At 49.6% G+C, this 19908-nt stretch overlaps 1 protein-coding gene across 2 annotated transcripts in view; it reads right to left on the bottom strand.

The window, feature by feature from the left end:
• Positions 1 to 2590: 2590 nt before the first annotated feature.
• LOC132836600 (G-protein coupled receptor 4-like) overlaps positions 2591 to 19908 on the bottom strand; it is an 83878-nt gene continuing 66560 nt past the window's right edge. For both annotated transcript variants that reach the window (XM_060855986.1, XM_060855987.1), the window contains exon 2: positions 2591 to 4286. In XM_060855986.1, coding sequence (XP_060711969.1) covers positions 2830 to 3891 — 1062 coding nt within the window. In that variant the 5' untranslated portion in view covers positions 3892 to 4286 and the 3' untranslated portion in view covers positions 2591 to 2829. The remainder of the gene's footprint in view (positions 4287 to 19908) is intronic.

Raw genomic sequence — 19908 nt, 5'->3', positions numbered from 1 at the left:
GGACAATGAGATCACGGCACAGAGCTGAGCTCTGATTTGCCACTTTCCTCAATGGGAGTGGAGAGAGGGGGCGGTGTGGGCGCTGGAGGAGGTGACAAAATATGCTTCCTTCCCACCCGCAGTGCAAATCTCAGTCACACGCTGCACAGACTGTCTGGAGCATGGGTCTTCAGAATGACAGCTGGAACATTTGTCAAGGGACCACCATCTTCACTGTATGCTGTACCTTCAACCGTTTCTTGCTGCAGTGGAGAGTGAGTTGACTTAGCTGAAGACTGGCGACTGGTTTGGCTGGGATCCTCTGGAGGTGGACTGTTCCCTGGCCACTCCGGCTGCAGGAGTCAGTTGCAGTCTCCAAATCAGTTGAAGATCTTCCTCCTCCAGTCAGTTCATCGCCCACCATCATTCCCGACTGGATGTGGCAGCGCTGCAGAGCTTAGACCTGGTCTGGTTGGTGGTGGATTCCTGATGAAGGGCTTTTGCCCGAAACATCGATTCTCCTCTTCCTGGGATGCTGCTGTGCTTTTTCCAGCGCCACGCTCTGATCTCCAGCATCTGCAGACCCCACTTCCTCCTGGTTGGTGGTGGGATCACTTTGCTCTACCACGGCCTGCTACGCCAAGCTGTTTAGCAATCAATGCTGTCGCGGCCTCACCCTGTTGCTTTTGTCGGGTTTGCCTGGTGTTTTCCTCGTGGCGTGGAGTTGCGTCGGTGGGAGAGTAGGGGAGGGGCCACACCAGTCCGCCAGGTTGTGGGTTTGTCAGAGTATGATTCTGCTGGTGCCTTGTGGGTACCCAGTCTCGGGCTGGCGGGTCTGTTCCGAGTCTGGCGCACTGGTAGCACCGCAGAAATGATAGATGGTGTCTTCAGCGGTCTTTGCCTCTGCAGCTGGTTAGTTCTTTGTGTCATATCAAAGGTTTAAGGCCTTGGCAGCTGATGGCATCGGTCAGTATTGGCAGCTCAGGAATTGCCCAAGGCTCCATCTTGGAGGATCCCACGTGCAGTGTTGCTTTTGTGAGGTTGAAGGGGTGCCAAGGGGGAGGACTGGCAGTGGCCTCAGTGCCCTAGACTATGGACGGGGAAGGGAAAGCGGGGTAGGAATCAACTCTTGATCATACTGCAAGGACGTAGGGAGAGAGGTGGTTCTCACCTCACCTCTGGGGTATTGAGATTGGCCCTGGCGTACTCATTCCTCAGCAAAGAAGCAGAGTGAAAACAACTTCCTCAGTTTGATATTTGGTTCTGTCCGAGTCTGGACAGGTGACCTGTGGCACTTCTGTCACTGAATTTCACCCACCCTCAACATCAGCAGGGCTGAACATTGACCAGGAACTCAACTGGATCGACTGTATTAATCCTGGGGCTACAAGAGCAGGTCAGAGGTTGGAATCCTTCAGCAAGTCACTCACCCCCTGACTCCCCAAACCCTGTCCACCGTCTACAATTCCTGATGAAGGGCTTTTGCCTGAAACGTCGATTTTCCTGCTCCTCGGATGCTGCCTGACCTCCTGTCCAGCACCACTCGAATCTGGACTCCCACCATCTACAAGGCACAAGACAAGAGTGCAATGGAATACCCCACCCCCCACTTTGCCCTGGATGGGGGCAGCTCCAACAACACTCAAGAAGCTCAACACCATCCAGGACAAAGCAGTCCCCCCTGCTTGATTGGCCCCACATCCACCACCTTCGACATACAGTCCCTTCCACCATCAACCCTCAGTCGCAGCAGTGTGTACCATCTACAAGATGCACTGCAGCATCTCACCACACCTCCTCAGACACCACCTTCAAAACTCATGACTTCCAACATCTAGACGGACAAGGGCAGCAGAAGCATGGGAACACCACAATTGGTGCAAATGTCCGACTTCCCCATCCCGATTTGGAAGTATATTGCCATTCCTTCAACGCCACTAGGCCAAAATCCTGGAACTCCCTCCCTAAGGGTGTCCCTATACCACAAGGACCGTCGTGGTTCAAGAAGGCAGCTCACCACCACCTTCTCAAGGGGCAATTAGGGTTGGTTAACCTAGCTGGTGATGCACACATCCTGTGAAAGAATTAAAGCAAAGAACAGTTATCCAAGGACAATCTTCAATCCATTTTAACGTATTAGCCAAACACATCAAGCACCTTAAACAGTTTTGCTGACAAACGGGTGACGACTGGGTACGAGGGCTGCCCAGATATTTAGGATGGGGTTCCGTTTTCCCACCACACACCTCCATTTTGACAGAGCACCCACATGGAGGCATGCAGTAGATGTCAGATTGTGGACAGAGGGTCTAGTGTTCCTGGAGGCTCCAGGAACTGGAGATGAATCCCAGTGTTGGCAGCCACCGTGGAGGAACCTCCCATGGGAAAACGGTGGCTCACCTGAGAGCCTGGCTGTCACCCGATTGGATGACAGAGTGATGCCTAGTTGGCCCCTCCCCCCCAGTGGATGTGCTGGAAGGCCATTGGTAGAAAGAGTGACCATGTGATGAAAACTCCAGGAATCCACCCGACCCCAGTCGGTATGCCTTGCGGTTGGCATGGCAGCCATCTTGGCCCATCCTAAGCACGCCCCCCCCACCCCACCCTCCAGTGGCCACAGGAAGTACGGCAAGGGAGAAGGAGACAAAGTAAATCTCAAAATAGACGGCAGGAAAGAAAATGGAGGCCTGATGGGAGGGTTACTCAGCAGTTCAAAATGATTTAAATAAGGTTTCTTTTAAAATAAAAATCATTGCCGCATACAGGATTGTTATAAAAATACATTTATGATGCTAACAATACTAAAACAACATTCAACCCTTGGATTTTATTTTTTTAGTCCTTCATTCTTTATAAACTCAAAGTCTTCATTTGAATACAGTCCTCCCGCAGTACCACCAGCTCAATGTTGAAATATTGGGATTTTTTGGAGGAGAGAGGGGTGTCCAGGGTGACGGACCGGGCAATATCCGTCGACTTGGAGCTGGCGAAGAACTTCAGGAGCGGCGCCAGGCCCTTGGTCATGTCACTGCGGGCGCCCTCATTCACCAGACAGTACAGGATGGGGTCGGCCACGCAGTTCAGGCTGGTCAGGGCCAGCGAGACGTGGTAGGCCGTGAAGATGTTCTCCTCGAAGCTGCAGTCCCACGGCCTGCTCAGGTACATGACGCTCCTCAGGAGCAGGATGATGTGGTATGGCGCGAAGCAGAGCAGGAGGATGACGATGAGGCTGAGGGCCAGGCGTTTGATCTTCACCTTCTCCCCCTTCTCGGTGGACAGGTTGCCCTTGATGGCCTTGAGGATGCCCTGGTAGGAAAACAACATTAGGATCCAGGGGAAGAGGAACCCGATGAAGACGCGGTAGAGGTTCATCTGGGCCACCCACTTTTCCATGGGGTACTTCTCAAAGCAGAAGGTGTGGTTGAAGCGGTCTTCGAAGAGCTCATTGTGGAAGAGTGGGGCGCAGTTGGCGCCGATCTCGATCGTCCAGACCACCACGCTCGTGACCACTGCCGTCTTGACCCGACGGATCTTGGCGAACCTCAACGGGTGGGCCACGGCCAAGTAGCGGTCGACTGAGATGCAGCTGAGGAAGGCGATGCTGATGTAGATGTTGGTGTAGAGGATGAAGCCAAAGAGCTTGCAGGACTCCGGGCCCAGGATCCAGTTGTCCTGGTGGAGGAAGTAGTTGATCCACGGCGGCAGGGTGGCGATGTAGAGCAGGTCGGAGATGGAGAGGTTGAGGAGGTAAACCCCCAGCTCGTTCCTCTGCTTGACCTGCAGGTAGGCCGCCCAGAGGGCCAGGCAGTTGGTGGGGAGCCCGATGACGATGACGAAGATGTACAGCGTCGGAGGGAAGAGGCTGTCCAGCCGGGAGTCCACGTCGCAGCTCTCATCGCTAACGTTGCACATTTTCTTCGGCGGGAGGTTGTGGGCGGGGGATGGGGGTGGGGGGGGGGGGAGGGGGGGAGTGAGATGCGGGGCAGGGGAGCGCTCAGGCCATCGGTGTCGCCAATCTCCCGGACGAACCCATCGCCTGAAACGCACGCCACCCAGTCAACGGTGTGGGACAGTGCTCCCCGCTAGGGCTCAACCAGTTTCCATGAACAAAGCCAGTCAGGGGAGTGAGGGGGGGAGGGGCGGGCGCACTGCTTCCAATGGAGTCTGGTCTGTGGCGATGGAAGGGCGCTGTTATATTCCCCAATGTGTATCCTTTTCCCAATCGCTGTAAAGTTTGGCGGCGGAGTGGGGGGATCCAACCTACTCGGGAAATTTGCAAGTTGACGTCCCGTCACGTGAAACCCCGCCTGGAAAACAGAAGAGATTCGGTTATTTTGGTGGGGATTCCCGTTACAGTACCTTTGGTCATGGAGGAAGGATTGCCACCTTGCCCTTAAAACCCGCAGGGTCGACTCAGTCACAGAGGTGTACACAGCACGGAAACAGACCCTTCGGTCTAACTCGTCCATGACGACCAGATATCCTAAACTAATTCCTTTTGCGAGCACTTGGCCCATATCCCTCCAAACCCTTCCTATCCATGTACCCATCCAGATGCCTTTTAAATGCTGGAATTGTACCAGCCTCCACCACTTCCTCTGGCAGCTCATTCCATACATGCTGATCTCTCAATGCCCAGTGTTTGAGACTAGAGGTGTGCGTCCATCTATTCAACTGTGATGGGCACACCAACCTGATCTAGAGGTCACCCCCTCACCTAGGTACCCAAGCCTATTGCACTTTTCAAATGTCAAGGAATAACGTACTGGAGTGAGCCTCTAATTTATTGATTACTTTTTTAAAAAATACCCAACCTTACTTTCCCCAAGGATAAAAACGTAAGGAATAGGAATTTGGGGTGGTACGGTAGCTCAGTGGTTAGCGCCAGAGTCCCAAGTTCGATTCCAGCCTTGGGTAACTGTCTGTGTGGAGTTTGCACGTTCTCCCTGTGTCTGTGTGGGTTTCCTCCGGGTGCTCCGGTTTCCTACCACAGTCCAAAGATGAGCAGGTTAGGGTGGATTGGCCATGCTAAATTGTCCCATAGTGCCCAGGGATGTGCAGGTTAGGGTGGATTGGCCATGGGGAATATGGAGACTGCAGATGCTGGAGATCAGAGTTGAGAGTGTGTTGCTGGAAAAGCACAGCAGGTCAGGCAGCATCCGAGGAGCAGGAGAATCGACATTTTGGGCATAAGCCCTTCGTCAGGAATGAGGATTGTGGGGTGGGGTTGAGAGATCAATGGGGGGTGGGTGGGGGGGAAGGTAGCTGAGAACGCAATAGGTGGATGAAGGTGAGCGTGAAGGTGATAGGTTAAAGGGGCGAGTGTTGGACAGGTGTGGAGGGCGGTGCCGAGTTGGATGCTTGGGACTGGGATAATGTGGGCGGAGGGAAAATGAGGAAGCTGTTGAAATCCGCATTTATCCGGTGTGGTTGCAGGATTCCAAGGCAGAATATGAGGCGTTTTTCCTTCAGATGAGGCGTTGGGAGCCGGGGAAACAGAAATCTTGGAGGAGGTGAAGGGCATGGGGGTGTCACGGACGTAGGTGGGGAGTTCCTGGACTAAGGGGGACAGGATGGTGTCAAGGTAGGAAGGGATGAGTTCAGTGGGACAGGCGCAGGCTGAGACAATGGGGCGACCGGGCTAGTCAAGTTTGTGAATCTTCAGGTAGAATCGGACAATGAGGGTTGGGGGCTGTGGATGGGAGATTCCCTGAGGCGATGAGAGGTGGGCAAGTGTGGGTCTGGGTGGGATCCTCTTCAGAGGGTCTGTGTCTGAGTCGGATGGGCTGAATGGCCTGCTCCCACACTGTAGGGATTCTCTGACTGCACCCACCCTAGTTTTCCCTCAGTATTTTTAGGAACTCCACAATTGTAGTTCAGGTATGCAATTCTGTTTCTGAGGATTGTCTCAGGCTGATGACGTTGCAGTCAGTCAGTGAGTCAGTCCCTCTGAACCACACTTTCCCAGAAATGATTTCTTTGTTTGTATTTATGGGAACAATCGATTAATTCCAGTCTCTTGTTGGTCACTAGTTGGGGGGAGGCTGTGGGTTTGGTGGAAACAGTGCAAACTTCTGTGAACTGAAGGACATAATAGGAAACTATGTTTTATTATTGTGTCTGTGAGGTGAGTAATCCTGCAGAGATATGTTGGTGCTTATGGTAAGCAGAAAAAAACCCAGGACTAATAAAAGCATAGACGGAAATTGCTGGAAAAACTCTTCATGTCTGGCCGCATATGGGGAGAGAAATCAAGAGCTATCGTTTCAGTTCTGAGGAAGAGTCACTGGACCTGAAACATGAACTCTGATTTCTCTCCACGGATGCTGCCAGACCTGCTGAGCTTCTCCAGCAATTTCTGTTTTGCAGCATCCACAGTTCTGGTTATCCTGGGACCTGGATCAGACAAGCTGGCTTTACAGGGTTTTTTTTTAACCCATTATTCACCCTTTATTGCCTAGAGAGCAGTTTAGCGACAAGCCCACTGCTGGAGTCATGTGTAGGCCAGACCAGGGAAGGATAGCAGCTTCCTTCCCTCAAGAACATTAGTGACCCAGGTGGACTTTTCCCCAAATAACAGTTTCATGATCATCATTAGATGCCAGATTTTTATTGGATCCCTGCTGTGGTGGGATTTGAACCCAGGTCCCATGGATTAGCAGGCCAGTGATAATACCACTAGGCCATCACCTCCTCTCAGATTAAGACTACACTCATTGGAGTGCAATAGTTAACCGTTTTCCTCTCTCTATTTACACAAATGGTGCCAAACTTGCAGATTTGCTCCAACACTTTCAGCCTGTGTTTAACATTCAGCTCTCACTGTAGAGCTGAAACCCTGTTTCGCTCCCTGATTTGGTCAGTGTTTTCTACTTTTCAGTTGCGTTTCGGGGACATTGCTAAGGGAGGTCTCCAAGCCAAATTCTCACATTCTTTTCTAAAATACTTTACATCCAGCTATGAGCGTAGGCTGAAACTCCACGTAGCATCCCAAGTAAGAAACTGTCCCCCTGACAGTGCAGCACACCCTCAGCACAGTGTCACTCCAGACCCGCTGTGCTCAAAACTGTTTGGGGACGATGGTTAAATTTACACAGCACAGCATCTGAGGAGCAAGACAGTAGAGCCCTGAACAAGGGTTAAGCCTGAAATGGTGACTCTCTAGCTCCTCAGATGCTGCCTAACCTGCTGTGCGTTTCTTTCCAGCGTCACCCTTCATCAACTCTGATTTCTCCAGCAGCTGCGGCCATCAATCTCTCCAACATTGGCAACCTCACAACGAATGGGCGCTGTACAAAAAGGCAAGGTAGCTGAAGGAGTTAAACAGAAGCAGAAAGCGCTGGAGAAGCTCACCAGGTCTGGTAGCATTGGCGGAGAGAGAAAGCACAATTAACATCACAAGTCCAGTGTCCCTTCTCTGGCTCCAAACCGTTAACCTTGTCTCTCTCTCTCTCTCTCCGCAGATCCTGCAGAGTTTCTGAGTTTCTCCAGCCATTCCAGTATTGCTCACACGACAAAACGTTTCACTGTGCCTTGGCACACGTGACATTAAGTTCAATTCAATTCAATTCCTGTTTCTGTGTGAGCAGAGTGTGTCACTCAGTCGCCATGGTAGTATATTGCTGGCTAGCAAAGAGCAATTTCCCACACGAACTGAATTTGACAACAATTTGACCCCCATTCGCTTAGTTAATCACTAAAGTTCTTAGAATCCCCCCAGTGCAAGGGGAGGTCATTCAGCCCATTTAGTCTGCACTGACCCTCTGAAGCACATCTCAGCATGACTCACCTCACATGGGGTTTCACCATGACTAACCCACACATCCCTGGATACTGCGGGGCAATTTCACGTGATCAATCTACCTAGTCTGCACGTAGATCGTAGAATCGAATCCCCACAGTGTGGAAGCAGGCCGTTCGGCCCGACGAGTCCACATCGATCCTCCGAAGAACATCCAACCCAGACTCCCATCCCCTATCTCTATAACCCTGCATTTCCTGTGGCTAATGCACCTGACCTACACAGCCCTGGACACTACGGGCAATTTCCCACGGCCAATCCATCTATCCTGCACATCTTTGGGAGGAAACCCACACAGGCACGAGGGAGAATGGACAAACTCCACATGGGAATCGAATCCAGGTCCCTGACGCTGTGAGGTAGCAGTGCTAACCACTGAACTGCCATTCTGCCCCGATGCTTCTAACAATTTAGATCATTCGCTCAGAAAAATCACCAAAGCTAATGAGATTTCCTGACCTCCCCTCGTGATAAGAGTCAGGTTGGGGGGGGGGCGGGAAATGGCATCATAGAATCCCTACAGTTTGGGAGCAGCCTATCACGTTCACACTGACCCAGACCCAACCCCCTGTCACCCCACATTTCTCATCCACCCTAACCTGCACACCTTTGGACTGTAGGAGGAAACCCACACAGAGAGAATGTGCAAACTCCACACAGACAGTTGGCTGAGGGTGGGCTTGAACCCGGGTCCCTGCCGCTGTGAGGCAGCAGTGCTAACCACTGAGCCACCAAAGTCCTGGGGACCTAGTAGCACTCAAAGCAGCATCACCCTGGGAGACAGCTGCGAGGAGGGTCTGGTTGAAGAGGGAGGTTATACCCGTGGGAGGATCTGAATTTAGCACGATTCGCGACCAGCCCTTGCCAAGCATGAGAAGATTGTGTAGGCCAAAGCAAATAGCCACTTGGGAAAAAGAGTATGCGTTTGAGTGGGAAACAAACAGTCACATGGTAAATAGCTGTGGTCCAGGTCCCGCGCCCAATCCGAAAAAATATTACACTTATCTTGGGTCAGGAGATGGCTTAGTGGCACGGTCGCTAGTCAGGTGATGTCTTAGCGAGTTGGGTTCAAAACCCACCTGTACCTGAATTCAGTTTCAATTGTAAAACAAATCCAGAAATCAAAAAGTAATGTTGAAACTATTGTTACTGTCTGGACGTCAGACCTCACCCGGAATGGGCCTACATGTGACTCCAGACCCAGAGTTGACTCTTAACTGCCCTCTGAAACAGCCAATCAGCTTGTATCCAAGGAGAGGGCTGTGAAATGGCAATGACACCCGGATCAGATTCTTAAGGCGTTGGGCAGGGTCAGTGCTAAGAGGATGACTGCCCCCCCCTCCTCCACGGGAGGGTTCAGGATCAGAGGGCACACTCTCAGATTTGAGGGGTGCCCGTTGAGGACCAAGATGAGGAGGAATTTCTTCTCTCAGAGGCTCGTGAGTCTTTGGAACTCCTTACCACAGAGAGCTGTGGGGGCAGGGTAGAGTCACAGAGATGTACAGCATGGAAACAGACCCTCCGGGCCAACTCGTGCATGCCGACCAGAAATCCTGGACAAAAGTAAAACTGGGTTACTGGGAATATCTTGGAAGTGTGCCAGAATAGGTGAATGAGAAAGACCCTATGTTACCATAGGGGTTGTACAGTAAACTAATCTAGTCCCATTTGCCAGCACTTGGCCCATATCCCTCCAAACCCTTTCTATTCATACACTCATCCAGATGCCTTTTAAATGTTGTCATTGTACCAGCCTCCACCACTTCCTCTGGCAGCTCATTCTATACACGTACCACCCTCTGTGTGAAAAAGTTGCCCTGTAGGTTTTTTTTATATCTTTCCCCTCTCACCCTAAACCTAAGCCCTCTAGTTCTGGAGTCCCCCATCCCAGGGAAAGGATCTAGTCTCTTTATTCTATCCATGCCTCTTATGATTTTATAACCCTCTATAAGGTCACCCCTCAGCCTCCAATGCTCCAGGGAAAACAGCCCCAGCCTATTCAGCTCCCCCCCACACCCTCCAACCCCTGGCAACATCTTTGTAAAGCTTTTCGGAACCCTTTCAACATCCTTCCGATAGGAGGGAGACGGGAACTGCACACGACATTGCAGTCCTTATGTATGTTTAAGACAGAGATGGACTCTTGATCAAGGGTTACAGTGTAAGGGCAGGAAGCAGATGTGAGGAACGTCAGATCAGCCATGATTGGTTGAATGGCGCAGCGGTCTCGAGGGGCCGAATGGCCTACCCCATTCCTATTTCAGGGGCAGTGAACAAAAAGGAGCTTTTCACCACCATTTTTGCTTTGTAGGTTAAGAAGTACCGCAATGGTGAGGCAGTGTTCACAGCAAAATCCCGCAAATGGGGATGTGACAACAACTAGGTAGCCATCTATTTTGTTCCTCCTTGACGCTGATTGAGGGACAGTTACTCATCCCATGCCCACCAGTCCACATGTTGACTTAAACCAAAATCCAATTCTACCGTCTGCCGTGTTGGGATTTGAACTAACATTGACTGAGCGGATGGTTTAGTGCCTGTACCACTAGGCCATCGCTCAAACCAGCCCTTTGGTTTCAAGAGTCAGGCAGCACCTGGTCCCAGTTGAGGGGAATCACCAAAACACGAGCCACAGAAGAGATCAGAGAAAGGGCGAGTCACTAAATGAATCTCATTGGGCCGGGAGTTACCAGTCAGAATCGGTGGCTCAGGGGTTAGCGCTGCTGCCTCACAGCATCAGGGCGCAGGTTCAATCCCACCCTCGGGTGACTATCTGTGTGGAGTTTGAACATTCTCCCTGTGTCTGCGTAGGTTTCCTCTCACAGTCCAAAGATGGGCAGGTTAGAGTGGATTGGCCATGGGTGATTAACCATAGTTGTGGTTCTGTTGGCCGAGCTGGGAATTTGTGTTGCAGACGTTTCGTCCCCTGTCTAGGTGACATCCTCAGTGCTTGGGAGCCTCCTGTGAAACGCTTCTGTGATCTTTCCTCCAGCATTTGTAGTGGTTTGTCTCTGCCGCTTCCGGTTGTCAGTTCCAGCTGTCCGCTGCAGTGGTCGGTATATTGGGTCCAGGTCAATGTGCTTGTTGATTGAATCTGTGGACGAGTGCCATGCCTCTAGGAATTCCCTGGCTGTTCTCTGTTTGGCTTGCCCTATAATAGTAGTGTTGTCCCAGTCGAATTCATGTTGCTTGTCATCTGCGTGTGTGGCTGCTAAGGATAGCTGGTCGTGTCGTTTCGTGGCTAGTTGGCGTTCATGAATGCGGATCGTTAGCTGTCTTCCTGTTTGTCCTATGTAGTGTTTTGTGCAGTCCTTGCATGGGATTTTGTACACTACATTGGTTTTGCTCATGCTGGGTATTGGGTCCTTCGTTCTGGTGAGTTGTCTGAGAGTGGCTGTTGGTTTGTGTGCGGTTATGAGTCCTAGTGGTCGCAGCAGTCTGGCTGTCAGTTCGGACAAGCCAAACAGAGAACAGCCAGGGAATTCCTAGAGGCATGGCACTCATCCACAGATTCAATCAACAAGCACATCGACCTGGACCCAATATACCGACCACTGCAGCGGACAGCTGGAACTGACAACAGGAAGTGGCAGGTACAAATCACTATAAATGCCGGAGGAAAGATCACAGAAGCGCTTCACAGGAGGTTCCCAAGCACTGAGGATGTCACCTAGACAGGGGATGAAACGTCTGCAACACAAATTCCCAGCTCGGCAAACAGAACCACAACAATGAGCACCCGAGCTACAAATCTTCTCAGAAACTTTGATTAACCATAGTGTACAGATTAGGGTGGATTGGCCATGGGAGATTGACCATAGCGTGCAGGCTATAGTGGATTGACCATGGGGTAATTGAATACAGTGTGTAGCCAGGGTGGATTCAGCGTAGGGAGATTGACCATAGTGTGCAGGCTAGGGTGGATTGGCCATGGGAAATTGACCATAGGGTGTGGGATGGATGGATTGGCCATGGGTGATTGACCATAGTGTGCAGGTTAGGGTGGATTGGCCATGGGTGATTAACTATAGCATGCAGGCTCGGGTGGATTGGCCATGGGTGATTAACCATAGCGTGCAGGCTATAGTGGATTAGCTATGCGGGGATAGGATAGGGTTTGGGACTGGTTGGGATGCTCTTCAGAGATTTGATGAGGGCTTCAAGGGCTGACTTGCCTGTTTCTACACTGCGGGGGTTCTATGAGAAACTACTAAGGGTCAATTTGAACCTTACCCCCCTTTGACGGGATGCAATTACAGAATTTTGACATTTGACAAAATATTTGACTTAGAATGGTTCATTTACAAACAGTATGTTCGACAGACTGACCCATGACAGTTTGATGGCCCATTATTAACGACGCTAGAACAGTAAAGAAAAGCATGGCGATGTTGGCAGCACCACATACAACCAAAACATGGCCGGTTGTGGGTGTCATGAGAGATCAGATGGGCTGGGGTTGGGAAGATTTGAGGGGAGGGTCAGGGCAGGATTTGACAGAGCTCCTTAAAGTGATGAAAGACTTGCAATGGTTTGACATAGCGACCCACAACAGCAGGTACCCTGCAAAAAGTGTGCCTTTGGTGGTTAATACCCGTCTCTTGGGAAGTCCGTGTGGGGGTGTGGTCGAGAGATGCACTGTATAAAAGTTCCTTTTTTTGTGTGAGGTACGATCAAAACTTCAGGGTCGTTACCGTCAGATGTTCATCAATAACCACAATAGCGACGTAAAAACACAACTCTTCAGCCCAGAGGGTAGTGAGAACGTGGAACTCATTACCTTTGTGAAGGGAGGCAGAGGCTGTGTTGGATAAGACTTACAGGGGAGCAGTTACTCCTAGGCACAGTGAAAGCTGGGTAACTGTCCAAAGGGGGAAAAGCCAGTCGGTGCAGGGACCCCCTTTAGACGTTCCCCTGAAAAACAAGTATACCGTTTTGGACACTGTTGGGGGGGGACGACTTACCAGGGGCATGCAGTGGAGTGAAGGTGTCTGGCACAGAGTCTGTCCCTGTTGCACAGAAGGGAAGGAGGAAAAGGAGGAGAGTGTTAGTCATTGGGGACTCAGATAGAAGGTTTGTAGGGAACGACCAAGACTCGCGGTTGCCTCCCAGGTACCAGGGTCCATGATGTCTCGGATCGTATCTTTGGGGTCCTGAAGGGAGTGAGGGTGACCAGCCTCAAGTCATTGTCCATGTAGGTATCAATGACATAGGTAGAAAGAGGGATAGGAATGTCAGGCAGGATTTCAGGGAGCTAGGGTGGAATCTGAGAGCTAGAACAGAGTTGTTATCTCTGTTACCCGTGCTACGTGATAGCGAGGCAAGGAATAGGGAGAGATATCAGCTAAACACGTGGCTGCAGGGATGGTGCAGGAGGGAGGGTTTCAGGTACATGGATAATTGGGGCTCATTCTGAGGAAGGTGAGACCTCTACAAACAGGATGGCCTTCACTTGAACAGAGGGATACTAATGTCCTGGGTGGGAAATCTGCTGGTACTATTCAGGTGGGTTTAAACTAGCTCAGCAGGGAATGGGAACTGGAGGTGTAGTTGCAGTGCACAGGAGGATGAGAGTAGGGAGGACAGGGACAGGATTTCGGGGTCACAGGAATATGCTGGCAGACAGCAAGCTGGTTTGAACTGTGTCTACTTCAACGCCAGAAGTATCCGGAATAAGGTAGGGTGAGTTTGCAGCACGGATAGGTACCTGAGACTGTGATGTTGTGGCCATTTCGGAGATATGGATGTTGCAGGTTCCAGGGTGAAGATCTTTCATTAAGATCAGGGAGGCGGTAAAAGAGGGGGAGGTGTGGCCTTGTTAGTCAAGGACAGTACAACAGTGGCTGAAAGAACTTTTGATGAGGACTCGTCTACTGAGGTAGTGTGGGCTGAGGTTAGAAACAGGACAGGAGAGGTCACGCTGCTGGGAATTTTTTTATTGGCCTCCGCAGAGTTCCAGGGATGTGGAAGAGAGGATTGGCAAAACCATTCTGGATAGGAGTGAAAGGAACAGGGAGAACAATCTGGGGGATTTAACTTGTCCAACATTGACTGGAAATGCTATAAGTCTAGTATGTCAGATGGATCAGTTTTTGTCCAATGTGTTCAGGAGGGTTTCCTGACACAGTATGTTGAAGAGCTGACAAGAGGGGAGGCCACACTGGATCTGGTGCCTGGTAATGAACCAGGCCAGGTGTTTGATTTAGTGGTAGATCAGCACTTTGGAGAGAGTGACCATTGTTTACCGATGGAAAAGGATAGGTACACGCCACAGAACAAGAGTTATCGATGGGGCAAGGGCAATTATAAGACGATTAGGCAAGACTTAGGATGCATAGAATGGGGTCGCAAAATGTAGGGGATGGGGACATTCGAAAGGTGGAGCTGGTTTAAGGAACAGATATTGCGTGTCCTTGATGGGTATGTCCCTGTCAGGCAGGGAGGAAGTGATAAGGTAAGGGAACCATGGTTTACTACAGAAATCTCTTGTTAAGCGGAAGAAGGAGGGTTATGTGACGATGAGACAAGATGGTACAGATGAGGCGATGGAGAGTTACAGATCAGCGAGGAAGGATTTAAAGAGAGAGTTAAGAAGAGCAAAGAGAGGACACGAACAGTCTTTAGCAAATAGAATAAAGGAGACCCCTAAAGCTTTCTATAGGTATGTGAGGAATAAAAGGATAATTAGGGTAGGAATAGGGCCGATCAAAGACAGAAGTGGGAAGTTGCGTATGGACCCTGTGGAGATCAGAGAGGTGCTAAATGAATATTTCTCATTGTTTTCACTCAGGAAAAGGAGAATATTGTAGAAGAGAAGAATGAGGTATGAGATATTAGACTAGAAAGGATCAAGGTTAGTTACGAACAGTTGTTATCAATTCTAGAAGGAGTGAAAGTAGACAAGTCCCCTGGGCTGGATGGGATTTATCAGACGATTCTCTAGGAAGCTAGGGAGGAGATAGCAGAGGCTTTGGCTTTGATATTTGAGTCATCATTGACTACAGGTTTAGTACCAGAGGACTTGGGGATTGCAAATGTTGTGCCCTTGTTCAAGAAGGGCAGTAGAGATGACCCAGGTAATTATAGACCAGTGAGCCTTACGTCTGTTGTAGGAAAGGTTTTGGAAAGGATTGTAAGAGATAGGATTTATAATCATCTAGCAAGCAACAATTTGATTGCTGACAGTCAACATAGTTTCGTCAAGGGCAGGTCATGTCTCACAAACCTCTGAGTTTTTTGAGGAGGAGACCAAGCATATGGATGAGGGTAGGGAAGTTGACGTGGTGTATATGGATTTTGTAAAGCCTTTGATAAGGTTCCACATGGTAGGCTGTTGGAGAAAATGCAGAGGCATGGGATTGAGGGTGATTTAGCAGTTTGGATTAGAAACTGGCTTTCTGTAAGAAGGCAGCGAGTGGTGGTTGATGGAAGATATTCAGCCTGGAATCCGGTTACTAGTGGTATGCCACAAGGATCTATTTTGGGACCACTGCTGTTTGTCATTTTTATAAATGGCTTGGATGCAGGCATAGGTGGATGGGTTAGTAAATTTGCAGGTGACACTAAAGTCAGTGGAGTAGGAGACAGTGTGGAAGAATGTTACAGGTTGCAGGGGGACTTGGATAAACTGCAGAATTGGGCTGAGAGGTGGCAAATGGAGTTCAATGCAGCTAAATGTGAGGTGATGCACTTTGGGAAGAATAACAGAAGGCAGAGTACTGGGGCAATAGAAAGATTATTGGTAGTGTGGATGTGCAGAGGGATCTTGGAGTCCATGTACATAGATCCCTGAAAGTTGCCATCCAGGTTGATAGTGCTGTTAAGAAGGCATGTGGTGTGTTAAGTTTCATTGATAGAGGGATTGAGTTCCGGAGCTGTAATGTCATGCTGCAGCTATACAAAACGCTAGTGCAGCCGCACTTGGAATATTGTGTACAGTTTCGGTCGCCCCATTACAGAGAGGATGTGGAAGCATTGGAAAAGGTGCAGAGGAGATTTACCAGGATGTTGCCTGGTCTGGAGGGAAGGTCTTATGAGGAAAGGCTGAGAGACTTGGATTTGTTCTATTGGAAAGAAGGTTAATGGGAATTTGATAGAGACACACAAGATGATCAGAGGATTAGATAGGATGGACAGTGCAAGTCTTTTTCCAAGACTGATGATGTCAGCTTGTACGAGGGGGCATAGTCACAAATCGAGGGGTGATAGATTGAAGACGATGTCAGAGGCAGGTTCTTTACTCAGAGAGTGGTCAGGGCGTGGAATGCCCTGCCTGGTAATGTAGTTAACTCAGCCACATTAGGGGCATTTAAATAGTCTTTGGATAAGCACATGGATGATGATGGGATAGTGTAGGGAATGGGCTTAGATTAGTTCACAGGTTGGAACAACATCGAGGGCCGAAGGGCCTGTTCTGCGCTGTATTGTTCTGTTTTCTATTGGCATAGATGCACTTAAAGGGGAATTGAGAGGAGGAGACTGTGAGAAACACGGGACCTGACCTTTCAGCTGATTGAGCCTGTTCTGCCACTCAATATGGTCATGGCTAAACTTGGGATTCAACTCCCCTTCTCGCACACCCTCCCCACACCCAGAGAGACCCATTAGCTGTCTGTCTCAGCCTTAAATCGATTCATGGATACCCTCAACTCTCAGACTCCCTCGAGTGAAGTCGTTTCTCTCCCTCTTAGTCCCAAATTATTGCCTCCTTATGATGTGGATGTTCGCCGACCAGTAGAAACCATCAAGGAATGAGAGGAGAACTGAAATAGGATTGGAGGAGCATTAACACCAGTTGGGCCGAATGGCCTGCTTCTTTGGACTATGTCAACCCAAAACCAATCCAAATACCTTCGGTTCAAAACAAGAATTTAACACAAAATTGGAGATGTTGTAGACAGAGAAGGGATTACAACAGGATCTTGATCAGATGGGCCATTGGGCTGAGGAATGGCAGATGGAGCTTAATTTAGATAAATGTGAGGTGCTGCATTTTGGGAAAGCAAATCAGGGCAGGACATATCCACTTAATGGTAAGGTCCTGGGGAGTGTTGCTGAACAAAGAGACCTTGGGGTGCAGGTTCATAGCTCCTTGAAAGTGGAGTCGCAGGTAGAATGGGATAGTGAAGGAGGTCATAAAGTCATAGAGATGTACAGCACGGAAACAGACCCTTTGGTCCAACCTGTCCATGCTGACCAGATATCTCAACCCAATCTAGTCCCGCCTGCCAGCGCCCGGCTCACATCCCTCCAAACCCTTCCTATTCATATACCCATCCAAATGCCTTTTTAAATGTTGCAATTGTACCAGCCTCCACCACATCCTCTGGCAGCTCATTCCATACACGTACCACTCTCTGCGTGAAAATGTTGCCCCCTAGGTCCCTTTTATATTTTCCCCCTCTCACCCTAAACCTATGCCCTCTAGTTTTGGACTCCCCCACCCCAGGGAAAAGACTTTGTCTATTTATCCTATCCATGCCCCTCATGATTTTGTAAACCTCTATAAGGTCACCCCTCAGCCTCTGATGCTTCAGGGAAAACAGCCCCAGCCTGTTCAGCTGCTCCCTGTAGTGTTTGTTATGCTTTCTTTTATTGGTCAGAGTATTGAGTACAGGAGTTGGGAGTCATGTTGCAGCTGTACAGGACATTGGTTAGGCCACTTTTGAAATACAGCATTCAATTCTGGGTCTTCCTCCTTTTGGAAAGATGCTGTGAAACTTGAAAGGGTTCAGAAAAAAATTTACAAGGATGTTGCCAGGGTGGGAGGATCTGAGCTACAGGGAGAGGCTGAACAGGCTGGGACTGTTTTCCCTGGAGTGTCGGAGGCTGAGGGGTGACCTTACAGAGGTTTATAAAATCATGAGGGGTATGGTTAGAGTGAATAGACAAGGTCTTTTTCCCAGGGTAGGGGAGTCCAAAACTCAAAGAATTAAGTTTAAGATGAGAGGGGTAGGATTTAAAAGGGACCTAAGGAACAACTTTTTCACGCAGAAGATGGTAAGGAATGAGACGTCACAGGAAGTGGTGGAGGTTGGTCAAGTCACAATATTTAAAAGGCAAGTGGCTGGGTACATGAGTAGGCCAAATGCTGGCAAATGGGACTAGATAAGGTTAGGATATCTGGTCAGCATGGACGGGTTGGACCGAAGGGTCTGTTTCCATGCTGTACATCTCTATGACTTTAACCAGCATTTGTAACACATACCATTAGCTGTACGGCTAATGGAGACTGACTAGGGTCCTACAGATTGGAGATGCGCAGTGGCCAGTGCTGTAATGTTTGTAGTGAGGGTCCCACAGAAACAGCCTGGAGGGTGAGTGGGAGCAGGGGCAGTGTTGAGGCACTGCTAGAAGTTTGAAAGCAGGTAGACAAGATCAGCAACATTCTGTGGAGATATGCAGGCGCGCGGTTCACACACTGTCACGGGTAATTAGCGAGTCAGAATGCAAAACCTGCTCCTACATGCTGCAGGACCCGGAGCTCTGTTCTAGCAGCACTGCACTGTTCACCATGGTGGTAACCCCCACCAGGATGGAGGCTGCTGTAGAGTCAACAGTGACGGCATCGACATGGGGGCGCATTTGCGATCAGTTGTCAGCAATACTCAAATCCGTAGGCTTCACTCAACGCCTCTGGGGTCAGCTGCTGTGTCCGCATTTCACATCATGTTCCCAGGGCTCTGCAAGCTCACCTGCTTCGCGTGGTTAGCTCAGTTGGCTGGACAGCTGGTTTCCAATGCAAGGGACGCCAATAGGGTGGGCCCGATTCCCGTGTTAGCTGCGCTTCCCACCTTGTCCCTTTGCCTGGGTCACGGTGACTCTCAGGTTAACCCACCACCACCACCATCTCTCTCTGTAATGAGGGAGTGGGGCTAGTGCAGATGGAGTTCAATCTAGATAAATGCAAAGTTAATGCATTTCTTTTTTGGAAGATCAAACTTGAAAATAGGATTAAAGCCAGGATTCTTAGCAGTGTGGAGTTCACTTGGTGTTCACTTGGCATAGATCCCTCAAACGTGCCACCCAAGTGGATAGGGTTGTTAGGAAAGTATATGGTGTTTTGGATTTCATTAACAGGGGGATTGAGTTTAAGAGTTGGGAGGTTTAGCTGCAGCTCTACAAAAGCCTGGTGAGATCACATTTGGAATATTGTGTCCAGTTCTGGTCACGCTACTAGACAGAGGCTTTGGAGTGGGTACAACGCAGGCTTACCACGATGCTGTCCGGACTGGAAGACTTGTCTAACAAAGAGAAGTTGACTAAGCTCAGACTTCTTTCTGAAGAGGAGGAGGAAGAGCGGTGACCTGATCAAGGTGACCTGATCGAGGTGTACAAGGTAGTAAGAGGCAAAGATAGAGTCGATAGCCAGAGACTTTTCCCCAGGGCAGGATTGACTGGCAGAAGGGGTCATAGTTTTAAGGTGTTAGGAGGATGATATAGAGGAGACATCAGAGGCAGGTTCTTTATACAGAGAGTTGTAAACGCATGGAGTGTATTGCCAGCTGTGGTGGTGGAAACAGAGTCGTTAGGGACAGATAAGTAACTACTGGACATGCACATGGACAGCAGTGAATTAAGGGGTGTGTAGATTGGCACATTGTGGGCCGAAGGGCCTGTTCTGTGCTGTACTCTTCTATGTTCTATGCTGACTTGATCTTGACATCAGGAAGGTGTTGGGGGGTCACCGACCAGCCCATGAAGAGAGTGGGACTATGGTCTGGAAAGACAATGGTGACTTTACCGAGTTAGAAACCCAACTGGCAGAATGGACAGTTGGCACATCATGCCAAAGCCCGGTAGTTTGTTGACAAGAGAACCAGGCTCTGGTGGGTATGAGTCAGACAGGGTTATCATTGACACCTTCACCACCTGTCCTGATGTTGGTTACAATGGCAATCAGACTGGTTATAAAAACCCCCATGTGACTTTAGTCTTCATCATGTGTAGGATCTCAAGTTAGATCATCCGCAATAGTCTCCCTCTCTCTCATTTTCCAAAGAGGCAATAGGCTCATGGTAATATCAATAAAGTGGTAATCCAAAACCTCTGACCTCATAGGTTCAAATCCCCCTCTCGGCCAGGTGGTAGAGTTTAAATTCAGTTCATAAATTGGATGAGATGCTCTT

Source organism: Hemiscyllium ocellatum, chromosome 47 (genome assembly GCF_020745735.1).
Source record: "Hemiscyllium ocellatum isolate sHemOce1 chromosome 47, sHemOce1.pat.X.cur, whole genome shotgun sequence".
NCBI classification, from domain to species: domain Eukaryota; kingdom Metazoa; phylum Chordata; class Chondrichthyes; order Orectolobiformes; family Hemiscylliidae; genus Hemiscyllium; species Hemiscyllium ocellatum.
This window is presented reverse-complemented; position numbering and strand designations above follow the sequence as displayed.